This window comes from Poecilia latipinna, unplaced genomic scaffold (genome assembly GCF_001443285.1).
Source record: "Poecilia latipinna isolate Pla-1442-1.1 unplaced genomic scaffold, P_latipinna-1.0 Scaffold7, whole genome shotgun sequence".
Lineage (NCBI taxonomy): Eukaryota > Metazoa > Chordata > Actinopteri > Cyprinodontiformes > Poeciliidae > Poecilia > Poecilia latipinna.
This window is the reverse complement of record NW_015112623.1, coordinates 277349-296712: the sequence shown is the minus strand read 5'-3', so window position 1 is coordinate 296712 and position 19364 is coordinate 277349. Positions and strand designations below refer to the sequence as shown.

At 38.4% G+C, this 19364-nt stretch overlaps 1 protein-coding gene across 1 annotated transcript in view; it reads right to left on the bottom strand.

Annotated features, from left to right (window-relative positions):
- Positions 1-2330: 2330 nt before the first annotated feature.
- Positions 2331-19364, bottom strand: part of gabrg3 (gamma-aminobutyric acid type A receptor subunit gamma3) — a 44704-nt gene continuing 27670 nt past the window's right edge. Inside the window, exons 6-11 of the mRNA XM_015020323.1 lie at positions 16047-16129; positions 11489-11626; positions 9676-9828; positions 9484-9564; positions 6420-6619; positions 2331-4193 (exon numbers count right to left, since the gene is read on the bottom strand). Of these exons, the coding sequence (XP_014875809.1) occupies positions 3912-4193; positions 6420-6619; positions 9484-9564; positions 9676-9828; positions 11489-11626; positions 16047-16129 (937 nt within the window). The 3' untranslated portion in view covers positions 2331-3911. The remainder of the gene's footprint in view (positions 4194-6419; positions 6620-9483; positions 9565-9675; positions 9829-11488; positions 11627-16046; positions 16130-19364) is intronic.

Genomic DNA, 19364 nt, shown 5'->3' with positions numbered 1-19364 from the left:
TTAATAAGCTTAAAAAAAAAAAAAAAAAAAAAAAAAAAAAACCCAAAACAAAATCTTACCAAATATTATTGGTGTGGTTTCTAGTGCAAATATCTTAGTAAACTTGAAATAAGATAAAACTAACAAGTAACTTTTCAGCACAATATAGAAACTTGTTTTAAGTCAATAATTGCTTAATATTGAAGGAAAAGGTTTTTTTTTCCCATTGGTATATTATTTATTGTTATAAGTGAATCAATGAGTCAACAGACTGTACTTTTTCATCAAGTATAGAAATCTAAACCAATAATACGTGGTAAGATTTTGTGTTTTTGAAGTGTGGAAGGTCTTTAGGTGATGAAAAAGTTTAATTACAGTTATGAAATCAAAGTAGGAAGAGACCATTTACAGGTACAGAGCTGAAGAGATTAAAATGACTAAAATTGTATCTACAATATTGATATATGGACAATGTATCTGATGTGTATGTCACCCCAAACCTCTATTTCCTCTGTGAATAATCATCGGCTGCTGTGTAAATGATCAACAAATTTAAATGTTAAAGTAGTGTTAGCATAAATTATCAATGTGTTTTTTTAAAGACTGGAGTTGTTTTCAGTGGTAGGAGTCTGCTGTGGTTTCAGCCATTATCAGACGAGCCGTTAGCAACGACCTCTGGGTCCATTTAATCATGATTTATATTCTGTAGAATGAAGATAAGATACTGCCGACACCTTTTACCCTCATTTCAGTTTCTTTTTTAACCATCTCTCTAACGACAAGCGTAGCACCTCGAAGGACGCCTTATTGGACAAATCTTCATCCTACAAACAGTTTGAAGACTAAACATCTGTAACAAAGCAAAACGCATTAAAAGCACAGTGTTGCATTCAAATAACAGCCGTGTAAATGCCTAATGTGACGGGTTATGCAATCTATTAATCAGCCTGAATGCCAAACAAAGGAACAAAACAGAAGTGCTGCTGTCAGGCTGAATGAGCAATCACACTTTCATTACACTTTTCAGCATCTTGTTGATCAGCAGCCACTCTGCCCTCCTCTGTCGGTGCGGCGATTTCCTCCAGTCACGTAACAGTGACCACTCAGTTTCACATCGACTGCATAAAGCTACAGTTTGATTAGTTAATCAGTCTCCATGCAGTGATGCTAGCTCTAGGAGTAAAAAGAGAGGCAGGGAGTCATTAGCTTTAAATCTGCCACGGTAACCGGCCGCTGCGCGCATCCTGTACTGTGTGCAGTACAGGATGTGCTGTACTGCCAGGTTCTGTTGGAGTTCAGAACCTGGTAGACGTCGGGGTTTTAAGATTTTCCTCTACCAGCAAAGAAACGACGTGGCACTTGTGTGAAACAACTGACAGGAAAACAAAGACAGTCAACAAAATATTGTTGATCTAGTTTCTAGTGCAAACATGTTAGAACATTAAAACAAGACAAAACTAACTTAAAGTACATTTTCAGCAAGATATAGGAGCTTGTTTTAGGTCAATATTTCCTTACTATTTATCTATAATAAAGTATTAGTTCCACTGGCAGATTATTTCACTTATAACATGGGAAAAATGTCTTTTTAGTAAAATAATCTGCCAGTGAAACTAGTACTTGGTCATCAATATTTAAACAAGCTGAAAAGTTACTTTTAAGTTAGTTTTATTTTATTTTAAGCGTTCTAACATTTTTGCACTAGAACCTAGATCCAAAATACTTAGCAAGATTGTGTGTTTTAGTGGTGTGATAAAGTTTACTGGCTGTAGCAAAAAGCACGATTTGTTAAAAAAGACACTCGGCTCCCTAGTTATTTTCAGAGGTAAATCAGCTGAGTGGGTTAAAGTAACCCACTCAGCGTCGAGTGAGAACATAGGAAAATTAAATTGCTATATAACCAGTTTATATTAAAACAATCATTCAATCTCCAAATGTGGCAAAACCTCATCAGGATAATTGTCAGTTGTTTGCATCCAAGCAAATTAGGAGGCGACAACGATGAGGCCCAATAAACGTGATTGGGCCCACAGATAATGTATAATCCTATTAGATTTAACCTAATATGCTGAACAGATTAACATAATTCCTTACTTATTTATTTCAGTGTGTGTGAGTGTCTGTGGATGTGTGTATGTGTGTATGTTTGTGTTGCATGAGTTACAATTGGTATACAATGAAAACACAATGTGAGATTGTGAAATAGGAGGTTAAACAAGGTTTGAACTTTACAGTAAGGAGGTTTGCTTTTGTAAAAAAATAAATATTGAAGGTGGCTGTAAGTCACAAGTGTGTTTTTGTACTTCTTGGTCACATTTGATGAGAGGAACTGCATGATATCAAACCATTTTCAGACTAAACATTTATATATATTTGTTTTAAGGCAAGTTATCCTTATCTGAAACAGACTAAACTAAATAAATGATCCCTATAAGAAAACAAGCCAGAAAGAAACTGACATTACAAACCTAAATACAATGAAAACCTACATCAACACCTCACAGAATGAAATATGGAGTCGACACTAGCATGGCGTCCATCCATCTGCCTTAAATTAACATGTTTAAAACCAATATACCTTAAAAATCTTAACCTTTAACCTTTAAGAAACAAACCAACAAACAGAGCTACTAACATGGATTATAATCGAGAGTAAAAATGGCAGAACGTGTCATTCATCGTTGTAATGTAAAAAAAAAAAATTTACAAAATATAAAACTTGACATAACTGCTTGTGCGTAAATAGAAAAGCAACAATTATTTATATTTCTGCTGAAGTACTTATAATTATGAGTATAGTTTATAGAATAAACACCCAATAAATATATCAAGTCTAACAAATGAGGTGCTAAGGTTGGAACGCCGACCGGATCATATGGTGTTGGGTGTTTTTCAAGTCCAGAAATATTTCTAAGCGGTCGAGTTTGTCTTACTTTGTGAAGGCAGAGGCAAAATGGTAGCAGCCTTCGTTCAACCAGCTGCAGTGTGCAGTAACAGGTGGGGGAGGGGACAAGCTGCATTTTTCTATGATGCACACAGTCAGAGAAAACACACATTGCTCTGGAACTTTGTCTGGCATATAAACCTTTAAGTCCTAAACGGAGCGCCAGTGATCCAGCCGAACTTGCAGTACCTTAACTCTACCACACGTAGTTCTATCTGACAAAATTCCAACTTTTGCTTCTGAAAGGGGAGACATTGCGCTTTCCAGCCAATATCGGGTTACTACAGTAATTGTTTTAGTCACAGGACATTTAAAGAACTGCATAGAATTAAAATAAGTAAAAAAAATATCCAGGTGGACATTTTAAATTTAGAAGTAAAAGGTTTTAAAAGGACTGCAAACCAAAAATGTAAAACCTTGATACGAGTAACACCTCATAGCTAGTCCCATCAAATAGCTGAAAGTAACAGTGAAAGTATTGCAATAATAAGTGTGTTTATTGTACCACGTGACTACTTCATAAACTTATTGATAATCAGTCAAAGCCAGGCTCTTCCGATTTACTCTATAAATGATAACTCCCTGATTATTGTTACGGATGGTATCTACCCCTCCAAAGGAAGGCACTAGGAACGGTTTGTGTGTCCTTGGATTTTCATCAGCTCGACTCGACCGACGGCTGGATAACAGTATTCCTACAGCACAGAGACGTCTACCTGCCTGAGCAGACTGGGGTCCCGGTGTGCGGCTCGCTGCCCATTTGTCTTCACAGTCCTTTCTGAGTCGACACAGCACACACAGGGGAAACTCTGCTGTGCTGGACCATCACGCCTAATGTCTCCACAGAAGAAACCTCCACCTGCAGAAACAGGCTGGATGTTGCTCTCTTATCCAGGTAGCTCCTTCTGAACAGCTTATTTGCTGTCGTAGTTCCTTACATCACTACTAAAACCCATTACTTTCTGACTTTTCTGCCGAGTGTGTTGTACTAAAGGTAGAGATATCCGACCCAGTACACAATGTTGAACAGCAAGAAGGACGTGGGGAAAAACACACGCGAGTACGCGTCCAGTTCCAGTAGGTCTATGTGGACTCTTCCTCTTCTCCAGGCGCCTCCTTTGCATTCTTCAAAGCAGCAAAAGAAGCTCTGGCAGTCTTTCCCGTCTAGACACTCGTAGACGCAGGCGTCCTCGAACTCCTGCCAGTACATGGCATTGTTTAGAGCGATGACGGTGTGCGGAGGAGGTCTCACATCCAGCACAGAGAAGTTCTGAAACACAAGATGTTGTAAAATTAGATTGAATGTTTCGCAGCTAAAAAAATACATTGAATTTCCAGGGAAATGGACAGTTCTGTTATTCGCAGTGCCTACTCCCCTCCCCGCCTAGCTAACACTGGACCAACTCTCCATACAGTGGGTACTGACGTTTGTTAAGTCTGTAGAGTTTCATCCTGGTCAGGACCGTCACATGGTTGTCATGGAGGTTTTAGCTGATCTCAATCTTTAATTTTAGTGCAACAGAATACCAAACCAGACCAACCATGACCAATGAATGACAGACTGCTTAAAGACTGCAAGGTTTCCCCCTGAAAACTTGCCAAGCGTCGGCCAGCTGTGTTTTTGAGTTAAAAAATGTTTAAAGTTGACAGGAAACATGAAAATATCACTTGATAATTAAGTGTCCTTAAAATATTGGATAATTAATACCTGAACAAAGAGTCTTAAAAATTGGAAACATTAAAAAAACAAAAACAAAAACAAAAAAAACTTAAATAAGCAATGCTTTAGCCTGGTGGGGGCACAAGTAAAGCCTGGTGGCTCACCAGGCTTATAATACACAGAGGGAAACCCTGAGACGGGTAGAACTAAAATCGGAGAAACCATTTCTGGGAATGCACAACTGCAGAATGATGAGCAAAACAAGAATATTTACATTAAATGAACAACAAACGAAAAAATACATTATTTACAAATCAGGACAGACGGAGCATATTTTAATTTAATCCCTTTAGTTACTCAAAACATAACAACAAAAAAGTACCCAAATTTTGAAGCACACCTGCTGTGGTGCAGTCTCAGAACTAATAAAAACTGAATAGCACTGAATTCTTAGAAAAGCTTCAAGCAACTGAGACAAATTTTTTGCAATTCATTAATTTAATCTGAGATTATATTTTATCCCCACTTTACCTGTAATCTTGCTTCAGAGAGAAACATCTGTAATTTGGAGTTGCATTTTATCTTGACAGAATAATAACACGATTCTGCAGCTTCAAGAATTGACATTTGTTTACTCTTGTTGGAAAAACTCAATGCTGACTGTATGCTACGGTCTGTAGTGAATCCCCAAAGGACGAGTCCTTACGGTCTGGACACCGACACAATGATAAATCACTACATGCACTAATGGCATGAAGCGCTACGGCGTAGACCTTGTGTCTCCTAAGTGGGCGAGGTTTCACTGTTGTAAAAGTGGGGCTGTCTGGGTGGATGACGGAGGAATTTGTGCTGTATGATGTTATAGGTGGAAGTCTGAGGTAAAAAATAAATGTCTAAATGAAATTTACGTTCTACTGGGAATATAGATTCATATTCCCCTTTGCCTTAGAAGTTCTCATCTTTGCAGAAATGTAGACTTTAAACTGAATGAATTTGCTCTGAATTAATTGAGCTTAATGACGGTATGACAACAAATGATTGTTACATTAAATTATAAACCAAAGACTTGCTGCTGATCCAAAAATGAATGTTGAATGTTTCTATTTCAACTTTCAATCTTTCATTACCTAATACATCAATTTATCCAATCACTGAATATTTATTTATTCATCATATTTTTTTTTGTAGAAATCAATTTTCACTTTGACAGTTTTACGTGATTTCCCTTTTCCCGATGGTTTTGTCGAGTTAATCTCAATAACTCAAACGACATGAATTTGAAGGATAGAATCAAACTCAACATAAACACCAAGCATCTCGCGATCTCGAAAAAACAAACTTTGGTTTTTTTATTATCTCGAGAAAATCGTCGGGAAATTAACTCAACAAAAACCGTTGGGAAAAAGTATGAGGAGAACATACTTTTTCAGCTTCTGTATTAAAGGGGATTTAGTTTAGTTTTTTTTTTGTTTTTGTCCTTAAAGCCAAATTTTGTTGATTGATTTTAAAAGCAATACAAAGATAGCACATCCAAGGGGGTTAGTGCTTTTTATAGACACTGTAGATCTTTTATATAATTAAATAAATAAATTTTTGTTTCAGCTCGGCGAATGGCTCCACCTAAGGAGAGGAGCCCTAACATTTGGGGCTTGAGTTATGCTGTAATTCTATTTTATATATATAAATCCCACTGTTGGGCTATAACACCCACAACCTCTGGGGAGTCAAATTAAAGGACGGATGCGTAAGTCACAAAGTCGTTTTAATCCTAGTTGGAAACCACAGAGTAAAAGCTTGACTGACACACATAGAGAATCTCGCTCAGGCCGAACGCACCAGCCTTTTAGGTTCCATGTAGCTCGGCCTCTGAATGCTGTATGAGTAGTAATTTAGCGTTGCGTACTCCATCAAGGCAGCAAAGACAAACAGGAAGCAAACGGTGACGAAAAGGTCCATGGCGGTGATGTAAGACACTCTGGGTAACGACGTCCTGGCCACACTACTCAGAGTGGTCATGGTGAGGACTGTGGTGATCCCTGAGAGAGCAAAAAGGGAAGAAATGCATTCAGTTGGAGCAAAATAACCTTTTTTTTTTTTTTTTAATTGAACAAAATCACAGTCCAAAGAGCTGAGTACCTTTTAAATGTACACCTTTTCAGATCGATCTGAGTTTCCGGCTGCGGTTTTGATTAAAGAGCTGAAAACTGAAAGCCTTATAAACCTCGATAAGCTCGTATCGACGTACTTAATGAGAACGATTTTTAGTTTCTTATATTCAAGTTTTTCCATTCAAGAGTTTTAACGCCGGTCAGGATGGGAAAAAGTAAAACATCTGTTACTGTTTCACTGGCGTTCCCACGGTAACCATCTGGCATCTCACACTTTTCCGTTATCCCTGGGCTGCAGCTGTGATTGCCCTCATCCTCCTTTCTGCCATTGCTGCGGCAAACATTTCAAGGTGTTGCCATAGCAGCAGGTAAACACCTGAGTAGCGTCCATGTTGACTGATTCCTTACAGGAAATTAATCATTTTCCTCAGTAAACCTGCGGACCTTGGTCATTTTATGCAGTCATTGTCTTCCTCCTGCATCCTCGTGCCACTGAAATTGATGAACATCCTTTAAGGCAGTGGTTCCCAAACTTTTTTTTCTGCGCCCCCCCAGTGGTTTCCAAACATTTTCTGCGCCCACCACCCCCTATGGATGAACGGGGGGGACATCGACTTCTTTGGGGGCAAAATGAATGTACGTAGCTGAAAATAGACACCGACATCGGTAGCCTACAAGGTACTTGTTAAGCTTAAGGTTCTGTATTGATATTAGCTAGTCATCTTTTAGCTAACATTACCTGCATCCACCAGCTTTACTCAACTCAGTCGGTTAGTTTGGAGGGAAAAACTATGAAAAGTTCTTTGCGTTTTGCTGGTTTGCTGCCGTGATTCTAACACAAACCTACGTAGCTCCGCCCAGCAGCAGCAGGTCTCCTTCACAGGTGGAAACCCAGCGTCGTAGCGCTCATGTTGCGTTTAAAGGCGGCTCGGAAAAACAGGTTACAACATGTTAACAACGGAATAAACAGTTTTAACTGATAAAAGTTACAGAGGACACAAATATGGGAAGTGTGGAAGCCTCTACTGTATCAAACTGACAGGAATAACAGAGAGTTGGCCATTCTAAGGTAAAAACCCAGCGCATACAGTGTTCATGTTTTGTTTTGTTTTTTCATCCAGACGGCTTCCCGCGCCCCCCCTGCAATGAGCCCCACAGTTTGGGAACCTCTGCTTTAAAGAGATTAGGATTTTTTTTCCCACCTACAATCAAGACTGTCAGAAGAGTTGTGATAAAAACTAAATACGACATCGATTTAATAGTTTAGCCAGTCAGTTAGAGGTCTGGACTTTGACTGGGTCGTGACAACGCCTCTGTTATTTTGTTTTCCAGGCACTTAGCGGACCGGAGACCGCTCCAGAAGCAGGAAGCGGACTGTAGCGCAGGGCATTCTGGGTAAATACAACCAAAACAAACGCTAAGAGTCTAGTGCTAGCGGGAAAAAAGATGAAAGAGAAATCCTTACAAACACTAAAACCTGGTTAGAATTTGTGAAGAGGGAGGTTGCGCTCATGACTTCTTCAGAGGTTTCCGTGTCGTTACAATCAGGCGTCCCTACTGCAGCGCCACCACAGGCGAGGAGGTGGAACAGGTTTCTCTATTCTTGTGGATTATTTCACACACAGTGAAACGCAGAAGCTGAAAATGTAGCAACTTCGTCCCCAACTGAACTGAATTTACCAGAATATTTTATAAAACGACGTTAGAAGCAACTTCTTCTAACTTCTCACACCTGAGCTTGAGATTTTCTCCTGGCAACTCTTCTAAGCAAACGGTGATATTTCAGTCTTTATCTGATGTAGACGTCAGAAACTTAAACGTTTATCATGCAAACTAAGTCTTATAGCGTCAGAGATGGAGCTCCTCCAGACATACACAGTCTGATCTGCGGGGAATTTACCAAAAAGATTGCCAGCCAGCTATCTTAAATGTTTTCCACTTAAATATTTCCTCAGCGTCCAACGATAGACATCAAATAGATTGAAGAATGTCTTATAACCCTTCCAGGATTGATGGGCAGCAACAATTTCTTCTCCAAGCCGTTTTGCTAATGTTTTTCCTGCTGGCATTTTGTCAACACACACCTGTACGCTGCAGAAACTCCTGCTGGTATGGAGTCGGTCACACTTGTTGATGATTATTTAATTGAGTGCATCCAATTAGCAGCACCTGGATGCTAATTTGTATCTTATATTCCAGGATGGCACCAAGGTTCCTCCTTCATTTTTTCCCAGTTTTCCCAGTGTAATATAATGATGGAGCCACAGCATCGAGGCAAAACACAACACACAAACGGTGGTACTGGCTAATGGAGCAAACAACAGAGATCAAATTCAATTCAAGAATACTTTAACGATCCCAAACGGAAACTAAATGTTGTTGTAGCTCGTGTTAATCCAAACTCTTCAAAGCGCTATTGCAGATGGTGATGGCTGCTGGCAGGACCGAGCTCTTGTATTATGGCGAATAATAATAATAAATACGATCACACATAAACTCATCTTTTGAAAACACACTGAAAAAAGCAAAACAGACGATTCATCTTAAATATATTGTGTTAACTGGTCACAAATAATCAAATTAAAAAGTACTTTTATTATGTCATTTAGGTTATGTTAAACAAACGTAAATAAAGTAACTTTGACAAACTTACTTTGATTTGATTTTATGAAATGAACTTTTTTTTTTTTAATTGGAGCTCCATTTCCTTTTCTCAGTGCAGTTGCAGATGAGCGTAGAAATTAATTATATGATTAATAAAGTCAATAGTGAAGAAAAGTAAAATCATTTACCTTTATAAATGCCAGTGGTCTGCACAACAACAGAAAGAGCATGCACAGAAATAAAAACGGCATAACACGACAGAAGCAGCACTGGAAAAAAACAAATTAATTGGAAAAAGGTAAAGTGATATGAGATGATGAGTAAAATGCTAATCAACAAAATGTAGAAATTTTGCAATTATGTTCTGAAATATAAATGACCTAGAGCTGTTCTGGCCGGAGTGGCGTCCTTTTTGATCCAGAAGGAAACCCAGGAGAGAACCACAGTGAGGATGCAGGGGATGTAGGTCTGGATGGTGAAGTAGCCCATCCTTCTGCTCAGGTCAAAGTACACCGTCATCACCACGTAGTCACCTGAGGTTACAAATATTATGGCAATTACCAAAAACATAAAAAAAGGAGCAAATTACACACGCTGAAAGTCGAGCAGTAGAGTCGCACTGGGAAAACCTTCCCTGTAACAAACCAAACACAAATTTTCTTACTGTTTGTGTTAATCCAAACCATTTATATGAATCTTGTCATTTCCGTTCCACATGCTGCTGCTGCAGCTTCCAGACGTGTCGTTCTGATTATGCAGATTGCTTGTTTTTCCTAATGGAAAACGTGAGCAATGTCCGGCGCTGTGTCCAGAAATGCGGCGCCCTAATAGAAAAGCATGTTGCGCCCAGCGTGTTGATCCACTGTGAACGCCAAAACACCACAGAGCAGATTAAGACATGAGGATCCTGCAGAGTCACCGGATCAGAGCTGGCCACGTCGGCTCCTGTCCTGCTGCGTCTTGAGAAAGAAATAAGCTCAGCAACAGGAAACAAAAGGGAATTTTGATGTATGTGTGTTACTAATTATGCGCTCCTGTTTGAAATATGAATGTTTTTTTTCAAGGATGTGTCCACTATCCACAACCTTTTCAGATTATTTTTAACTTTTTACATTTAAGCCCTTTAGTGGTCAAATAATCGTCAGGCTGGTTTAACTTGTAGTTTAACTTCCATAAACTACAGAGTTAAATGTAAAGAAAGGAGATGCCAGGTCGTTGTTTCCCTCCGGCATCGGGGTCTTTCTGCACAGAAACCAAAACTAAAGACTAAAAAAGTGCGACAGGTGAATGACAGTAAATGTGTGGTCAGAAGGTTTTGGATCAGGGTTTTACAGAGCCGTCATTTAAATCTTTAAACTGTTAAGAAATGGATTCAGAGGGAAAGAAAATATGCACAACACTTTAAGATTTGTGTGAAAATAAAATGAGAGGAAATTTCAGATAGTCTGAACACAGAATTATGTCTAGCAAGAGATGGCTCTATTTTAGCATGCTTAAAAAAAACCTTACTGCATCTTTGCTAAAGTCTTATTTTCATATGTTACTTCTTGTCTGTTTTTCTTCTCGAGTCTTATGTACATAATTTTTCTTTGTCTTTTTGTCAACAACATAAACAATACTCTACAATGGCAAAGGAGCAAATGAAAATCAGACAACAACTAAAAGCACATCATGATTCATGTCATTCAGGGTCAGACAGAAATAAACTTGATGCAGCCACTTTCTAATTTAGTTAACTTTAAAGTATTTACACATGAATGGAAGTCTACTGAGAAACCACTGAATTATCTGCAGCGTTAGATTAAATGTGAAGCTCAAAATTTCATCACTACGTTCAAACTTGTTTTATTTTCGTCTCTTCAAAACCAAGAAGAGAAAAACACCGGCGACATGAACATTTTATAGTCTGACCATTTTTATGCAGTTCTTTAGACACCAATTGTTTTTTGTTAAAAGGTGAATATTGTGCAAAATTTTTAAATTAAGCTCTTTTCATTTTATTTGACATACAGTTCTGAAAGTGAACCATTCATGCTAGTCTTATCTCCTTCATATATTTGGTTTATATATATCTATGCAGACATTTCTGCTCATAAATCTTTACAACTTGAAGGAGCGTTTTGGTGTTCAGATGGGACCATCGTCTCATGCGTGTCCACAAAACGACTCCAGGTCGTAAGCGTCGGCCTTTACCCGCCATCGTCTTTATGACGTCCGTTGTGTTTCTGAGGCCCATGAAGTCGAACTGGTACAGACGCCAGGACTTCTGGTCGGCCGCCTCCACTGAGTTCTTCCTCCACTTGTAAATCATCTCGTCTTGCGAGTATCCGTCTGGAATTACACAGAATTGCACATCCTAATGATCGATCCCCCACAAACACAAACACACACAGACAGAACTGGGGCCACCCAGAGCTACATTTGTCTTGAGCTGGAGGCTGGCTTAATGAAAAGCCCAGCCTGGAATGAAGACAAGGAGAAGAAAAGTGAGTTCAATGAAAGCTTTGGCTCAGTAATGTGGCGAGTCGGTGTTGGTCTTGTGGGACTCAAACTTTGCACAACGCGAACCGAGCCTTGGGAGGGTTTTTACAATCAGTCATTGCAAGTTAATGTTGGGGTTTCTTTGCCAAACTCCTACTGGAGATATTATCATCTCCAATAGAATCACTGACTGAATTATAATCCTGCTTGATAGTGATTTAACGTAATCAATTTTAAATAAATGTGAATTGTTGGGAAAATGGTCCTCTAATCGGTCATAATTCATCAGCTAATCCCCATTTAACGCCAACTATTTGATTAAATCAAACACAACCTCATCGCTACACTCACTGCATGATTGGTTTGGATATTCAGCAGGTCATTTGCATAATGATCGGTTCATGAGAATACTCCTGATTTATAAGTCAAAAAAATTCAGACGACGTAATCATCAGGACCAAACGTCACGTTCACACGTCTCGTCTCGTCTGATTGTACCTCTCTGGAATCAAAGAGAGTTGACAAGACGATCACAGTCCCTTCAGAAGGCGACTCGTTCTCCTCAAACTGGGTCAAACACAGAAAACACACTCTCTACTCTGCACTAGCACTCAAAGGTGAACACACACCTGTTAAAAATTACAGGCTTTTAAGATTGATGAAATGTTCACCTGCATATATTATTTCAAACCTTTTTCCTCCAGTAATGCAGATATATCTTAAACTGAACAACAACAAAAATCTATGAGAGGGAAGAAATCTAAAAAAAAAAACCTAAAAGAGCTGCTTTGATAAAATGTGCAAAAATGAACACTTTGAAAACCCAGATTTATTCTTAATCAGTTTTAATCTGCCATCAAATTTACTGGATCCAATTCATTTGTCATAGACTTCAGTGGGATCATTTAGACCATGTCTTACTGTGCGTTCACACCAAGCGCGTTCTGAGCGTCAAGAGCGTCCAGCGGAAAACAACGGCTAAAGCTGACGCGCCCTTCACATGACCTTTGAACGTAAGCCAGACGCGCGAAACGCTCGGCGTAGAGCAAAACGTCAAGCGTCTGCATTCAAAGTGAAAAGGAATCGAACTGGAAGCGTCAGATGCGTTTGGCGTGAACGCACCATTACAGTGAGGATCAAAATGATCTCATATTAAAAGAATAAAATAAAATAAAATAAAAAACTAAATGCATTACTTATTTATACTGTGGGTCAACACATAGGCAGTCATCTGTAATTGGAGAAAATATGGAACAATAGTGACATTTCAAAGAACCACTGAAATGCAGCCTGGCAGCACCAAGTAAACAAAAAGGCCTGAAATCATTCACCGATCTGAGAAACTCAAGAACAGATGAGAAACAAAGTCACTGACATCTATCAGCTTTGACAGTTAAAAAACCATCTCAAGCTCAATTCAAGAGTTTTATCCCTTTAAATATCCGTCAAAAATACACAACAGAGGCATCTGTAAACCATTTATTTTTATTAATAAAAAAATTGCTGAGATTAGGTATCAATTTAGAAAAGTAGCTTTTATAGTATCCCTACTTGGAGCAGCCTTTGCTTTAGATGTGATTTTTAAACACGTCTTCGTCTCTTTTGTCTCTCCACATTAACATGAAGTATCTGTGTGGCATCCTGATTGTTCCAGAGCCCGACAGGTACGGCGGCTCCAAAAATAAATAAAACTTTTTCCAAACGAGAAGAGAGACATCGCCATGGAAACGTGCGGACTGATCTTCGGGTAAGGAAATGCGTCTAATGGATCTCAGCGGGATGTTTCCACAGACGAGGCAGTCCAGCAAGTACATTTTAAGCCCTAATAGGCTTCATGGGGCGCAATCACACCGAATGGCTCTCTGATGCCACAAGATGACACATTATCCACACCTCACGCCTCATTTTCAGCCCCGCACTCCTTTCTTCAAAGCAGCGCTGAGATCGCCGTCAGATGGACGGGAGAGCCTTTAAGAAGCTGAGCAGCAAAACACAGGAAGTAAACAATCATGTCACAGAAGGCGACAGCGGTGGACGGAGAATGAGACACAATCACAGAGCACACAGTAAGGACACTGCATCAAAGTCTGGGTTTTTATGATGCATTTAAATGTGGATATTTAATTATTTCTCAGAAATTTAGGTGATATAAATAAATATTAAGAACTTAAGGGATATTTTTAGAATTACATTTTGTATTCTTATAAAAAACAAAAAAAGTAAATCTTCAGACAAGTGAAAAGATAAAAAAGAAAAAAAAAATTCCAAGTCTTTCTGTACAAGCAAGTTCAGTCTGAAAGCAGAAAACAAGATGGTGAAAAATGTCTCCAGAAACCTGAAAATTTACACATGGGATATTGTAGGAAGTTCTTGCTATTTGTTATTTAGAAATTATTTCTGAGTCTAACAAATATGCAATGATATCTAATGATGATAATAATCATCATTACCATGTATGAACACGTTATTCAGATTGCTGATGCTGGAATCAAATCCACAACTTTCTAGCTCAAAGATTTCTTAGAGTTAGAAGATTCACTGCATTTTTTTGAAGCCATTAACAAGATCCAGGCATAATCCTGGCTGATATTTTACCGGCCTTTGTGTCCAAAATGGTTTGATTTAAATTGGTTGGTTTCCTGCCACAGATTCGGCTTTTCATCATGACCCATAAATTTTGAAAAAGGGGTTGAAAAGGCAATTCCAGAATTTTAATGTAGTCCTGCTTTATTCATTATGAATTCAGGGAAGCAGCCAAATGAGATGAACACTACCAATCCTGATTATACATATATTATGTACCGGTGTGTGTGTGTGTGTGTGTGTGTGTGTGTGTGTGTGTATATATATATATATATATATAATGGTCAAAATGATGCATACACACAATAAAATAACCTCAAATTCAATTCTGTTTTTGAAAACCATTAAAGTTGCTTGTTGTATTATTGTACTATAATATAATTCAGTGATCCTGAATCTAAATCCACTTTGTGTTTAGTTAAATACATATTTCCTTTAGGGTTATAGATCAATAAATGCTATATATGTTATCCGAGCATTCATAAAATCTCCCAGTGACGGCTTGCAGATAAAGCACCTCCTGTGCTGCTTTTGACAAATGAACAGTAGTGGCTGAGCGCGGCATTTGGATCTCCATAGGGCTGGCAGCACAGTGATCCATCTTATTCTGCCAGGTGGGTGAAAGCATCTGTTCTCTGGAAGATTTAAAGATGCGGTATTATGTCTTTTCCAGGCACATAGTGCCATTTTATAGAAAAATCAAGTAACAGTGGTTATAAAAAGGTTACATATTGAATATTACTTAAAAGAAATTTGACTTCCTAATTAAACATCTTAAAATCGGTGCCTCTGCTTCTTAAAAGCTCCTTCTCTTTCTGAAACTCCGCCTTCAGGAAGTCATCACAACATGGCTCCTCTATTAGCTCTTTAATAACGTTTTTTTTTTTTTACCCGTGTTGCTTTGTGAAGTGGCTCCTATAATGGACTCAGCAGATGCTCAGTTCCAGCAGGTGTTTGCTAATTGCTGCTGGCTAGTCTGAAGGAGCTGAGTAAGGCCTGCTCTGTGAGGCAAAAGCTCAATAGCTGGGAAACGGCCGCTTCGAGGAGGAGTTTCGTCTTGAAAGCGTCACAAGGTCCGATCAGGCGTTTTGTACAGCTGAATGGTTGCCATGGTAGATTTCTCAAACATCCATGAAATAATCAAGGCAACACTCCTGGTGTGTTTTGGATGAGGGAATGACATTATAACATGATGTAAAGCTAAAAAAAAATCAATTTCACAGAATACTGCTCCTTCAGAGAAGTGGGGACGATTTTTATGAAAGCCTGCTAGTTTGTATAGACACAACACATGCACACTTTCTGCTGTTTTTGTCATACAAAAAGTCATGTCAAGTATAGTGATATTTAGTTAAAAATAGCAAAATATCAAAGTTTAGAAAGAATATTGTCACCTCACTAAAATAATGGCCTTAGTCTTTTTTTTTTTGCCAAAAGTTATTTTGGCAAAAAAAAACAAAAAAAAAAGAAGTCACCAGGTCTTTCTTGTTCAAAGATGATTTAGGCAACAACAACAACAAAACACTTTTTGCAAAAACTGATTTAAGCCATTATTATTTAAGCAATCTAGATATTGACATGCAGTCTGTATAACACACCGATGGTTTTAAAGTGTACTGAGTCCTTGCAGCTGTAAATTAAGACGTTAAGGATTTATTAAAGCGCCACCTAACAAGGTGTTACTCACAGCTGGAGAAGATGAGCGGGCACGAGTGTTCATCCATTGGAAAGTTGTGCAGCTGCAGCTGGCACTCAGCATTTATAGTTAACCTGAAAAAAACAACAACAGGGAAAGCAGAACCTCAGTTCATTAGAAACCTTTCTTGATAATGGCATAAAGACAAAACAAACAACAAAAATTTTGAATGAATAAACATGGTTGCCATGGTGGCCATTTAAGTCCATATTTATCCATTTTGCATTTTATACGGAAAAACTTCCAGAACATGTAAACCTTTGGTTAGAGTCATTTGTAACCCCAATCAAATAACCTTGGTTGAAAGACATTTTTTTCTATCATTCATATTCCCTTAATTTTGAGTGAAACAAGGACACAAAATAAAACACTGGACAATAAAAATTATGGAAAACAATTTATGACAAAATGATAAAAACTGAGAATGTGTGGTGGCAACAAAGTGCAAACAATCATTGGCATGATTTGCTTCTAAAACAGACAGGAAGTATCAGACATTATTCTCTAAAAACACAGTTTGTGGCATAAAGTAACATAAAGCTAGCATGCTACTGACCTTCCATTACACTGGTCAGCAGCCAAAAAAATTCTCTGTCATGTTTCAGGGTCATTTTGATGTGGTGGATCCAAAAGTCACATTGGTTTTGGTCAATCAGGTTAACTTTCTGAGCTATGGAGCAACATGAGCATCAAAATGCATGACCTATTGTCACATCTGGATCGATTTCCTGAGGATCAATGAGTAATGAGCAGGAGGAGAGACTCCATCAGGACAGAAAGGAGACGGAGGATTTTACACAATGAAGACGTGCTGTTCAATTTACATGTACTTTCACTTATCAGGGTTTATTATTCCATTTACAGAAATCCAAGTTTGTAACATTTAAATACACTCTGTTAGAAAAAAAAAGTTTTTCTCCTAAAACCTTTTTTTGGATGAGAAGTATTAACAGAAATGAACTGATAATGTCACAAAAATGTAACCAATTTAGTCAGAAGATCAGATTTCTCTAAATCAGGTGAGGTTGCATTTAGTCCAGATTGTCTGGACCTCCTTATGATCATGACAGCAGCCTGCCTCCTCTCACATCAAACACAACCAGAATCAAAATGGACAGCATGAAAGGAAGTAAGTAGATTCTCAAGCATGAGGCGTATTTCCCTGATGTGGCTTTCTCCACTTTGTTAGAAAGGATGCTGGATAAAAGCAGCAAATGTAAAGCCTAGGGAAGGACACATAGGAGTTGTTTAAAATAAGTTTCTTCTTCTACTTCTTTTTCTGCTTTTCCTTTCGGGGGTCGCCACAGCAAATCATCCGTCTCCATTTAGTCTCTTCCTCTGCATCCTTTACCCTCACTCCATCTGCCTTTATCTTCTCTTTCACTACATCTGTAAATCTCCTCTCTGGTCTTCTTCTTGCCTTCTCCAACCTCAGCATCCTTCTGCTGATGTAATCACAGTCTGTCCTCTGAACATGCCCAAACCATCTTACTCTGGCCTCTCTGACTTTATCTCCAAAACATTGGACATGAGCTGTCCCTCTGATGAACTCGTTCCCCAACCTTATCCGTTACATCCACGTCGCTCCCAAAGAGAACCTGAACGTCCTGAAATCTGCAGCCTCCGCTTATTTCTGCCTCTCGTCTCTGCCACCGTCTCTAAGTCAGACAACATCACTGGTCTCACATCTGCAGTTTTATGCAAATTTAGCAACAATAACTTGTCATTTGTCACCCGTACAACTTATCAGTGAAAACATCAGAAAAGCTTCCTGCTATGTTAGTGAAATCCTTCCTTTCAAAGAATAAATGTGTGAAATGTGTTCTCAGATCAATCAGGCTGAGGATGGATTCAGTTAGAATCAAAATATGTAAATTGCAATAAATGATCTGCTGGTGTTGTGTCAACCCTCCAGACCTCTCAGGTCTTCAGGTCTTCTGCTTCTGGTTCTGCACCCACAGAACCAGAAGCAGCATTCAGCTTCTATGCACCACAAATCTGGAACAAACTTCCAGAAAACTGCAAAACTGACCGAAAGGAGCGCCGACGACAGAGCCGAATTTGCAGTACCGTAATCCCACCACACGTTGAGCTATCTGAAAAATTCCAACGGTTTCTGAAAGGGGAGCCGTTGTGCTTTCCAGCTGATATCAGGTTACTACGGTAATTAATCTGAGGGGCGACTCTTTTAAGCTATTTTCAGTAAATTATGAAAATAGCTTGGTAGATATTGAAAGTTCCAGTTGTTATGAGCAAATATATTTACTCACAGGATATTTAAAGAACAGCGTACAATTAAAATAAGCAAAAATATCCAATAATTACTTATTTCACCTTAGGGTAATGTAAATTCTTTTTTTAAGTTGTATGAACAACATTTCTGATTTGATATTGAATTTTATTAAATATCACAATAAATTATACTCAGAAACATTTAGTGTGAACAGGACATTTAAAACATTAACATTTTCCCTAAAACCACAAGAGTCAGATACATGTAACGCACTTCCATCTCAGGATACAAAAACATGCCACTAAGGACTCTGGGTAATAGTTTCCACTCCTGTTTTTTTTTTTTTTTTTTTTTTTTTTTTAAGTGCTAACTTAAAAACTCTAGTTTATTCAACTCTTGGAGGTTTGACAAAATTGATAACAAGTTAAGACAACTTACTACTGTAAGTTTATCTTTCACAAACTCAGACATTTAGGTTTAAAATGTAAAACTTGCTAAAGTCATTTGACTTAAAGAGCAGAAGATGGTAGACACACAGTGTAGGCAGGAAATAAACAAAGCGTATGTTTTCTTTTTTTTTCTGGACTATCAGTTCAAAGCCTTCATCTCTGAGCAGAAATCTGAACTTGGTGATCATCATCCCAGAGAAAGTCCATATAATGCTAACAAGATGGCTAACAGTTAGCTTTCTGGGGAGAAAGTCTTCCCATCTTCACACACCTGCTATTTTAAAGCTACTTTACAGAGAAAGGGCTCACATCTCACATGTCCAGATGTTACTTGTAGAGATAAGATACAATGTTGGAAAAAACAAAACCCATGTCAACCACAAACTATCAAGCAGGTGGAAATAAACACAAATTCATGCCTGGAGTAGAAACCACTTTCTCCCCCTCTTGACTTGTCTAGAGGTAGCCGTGCGATTCAATCTTTCAATACCAAAGTTTTCAACAGAGAAAAAAAACAACCAGGAGCAAATATTTCCTCGTCGAAGTCTTCCTCATTCTGCCAGTGGACGTTTATCTTGAGGAAAACTACGAGGTAAGCAGCCAAGTCAACAACAGAATATTTCCTTA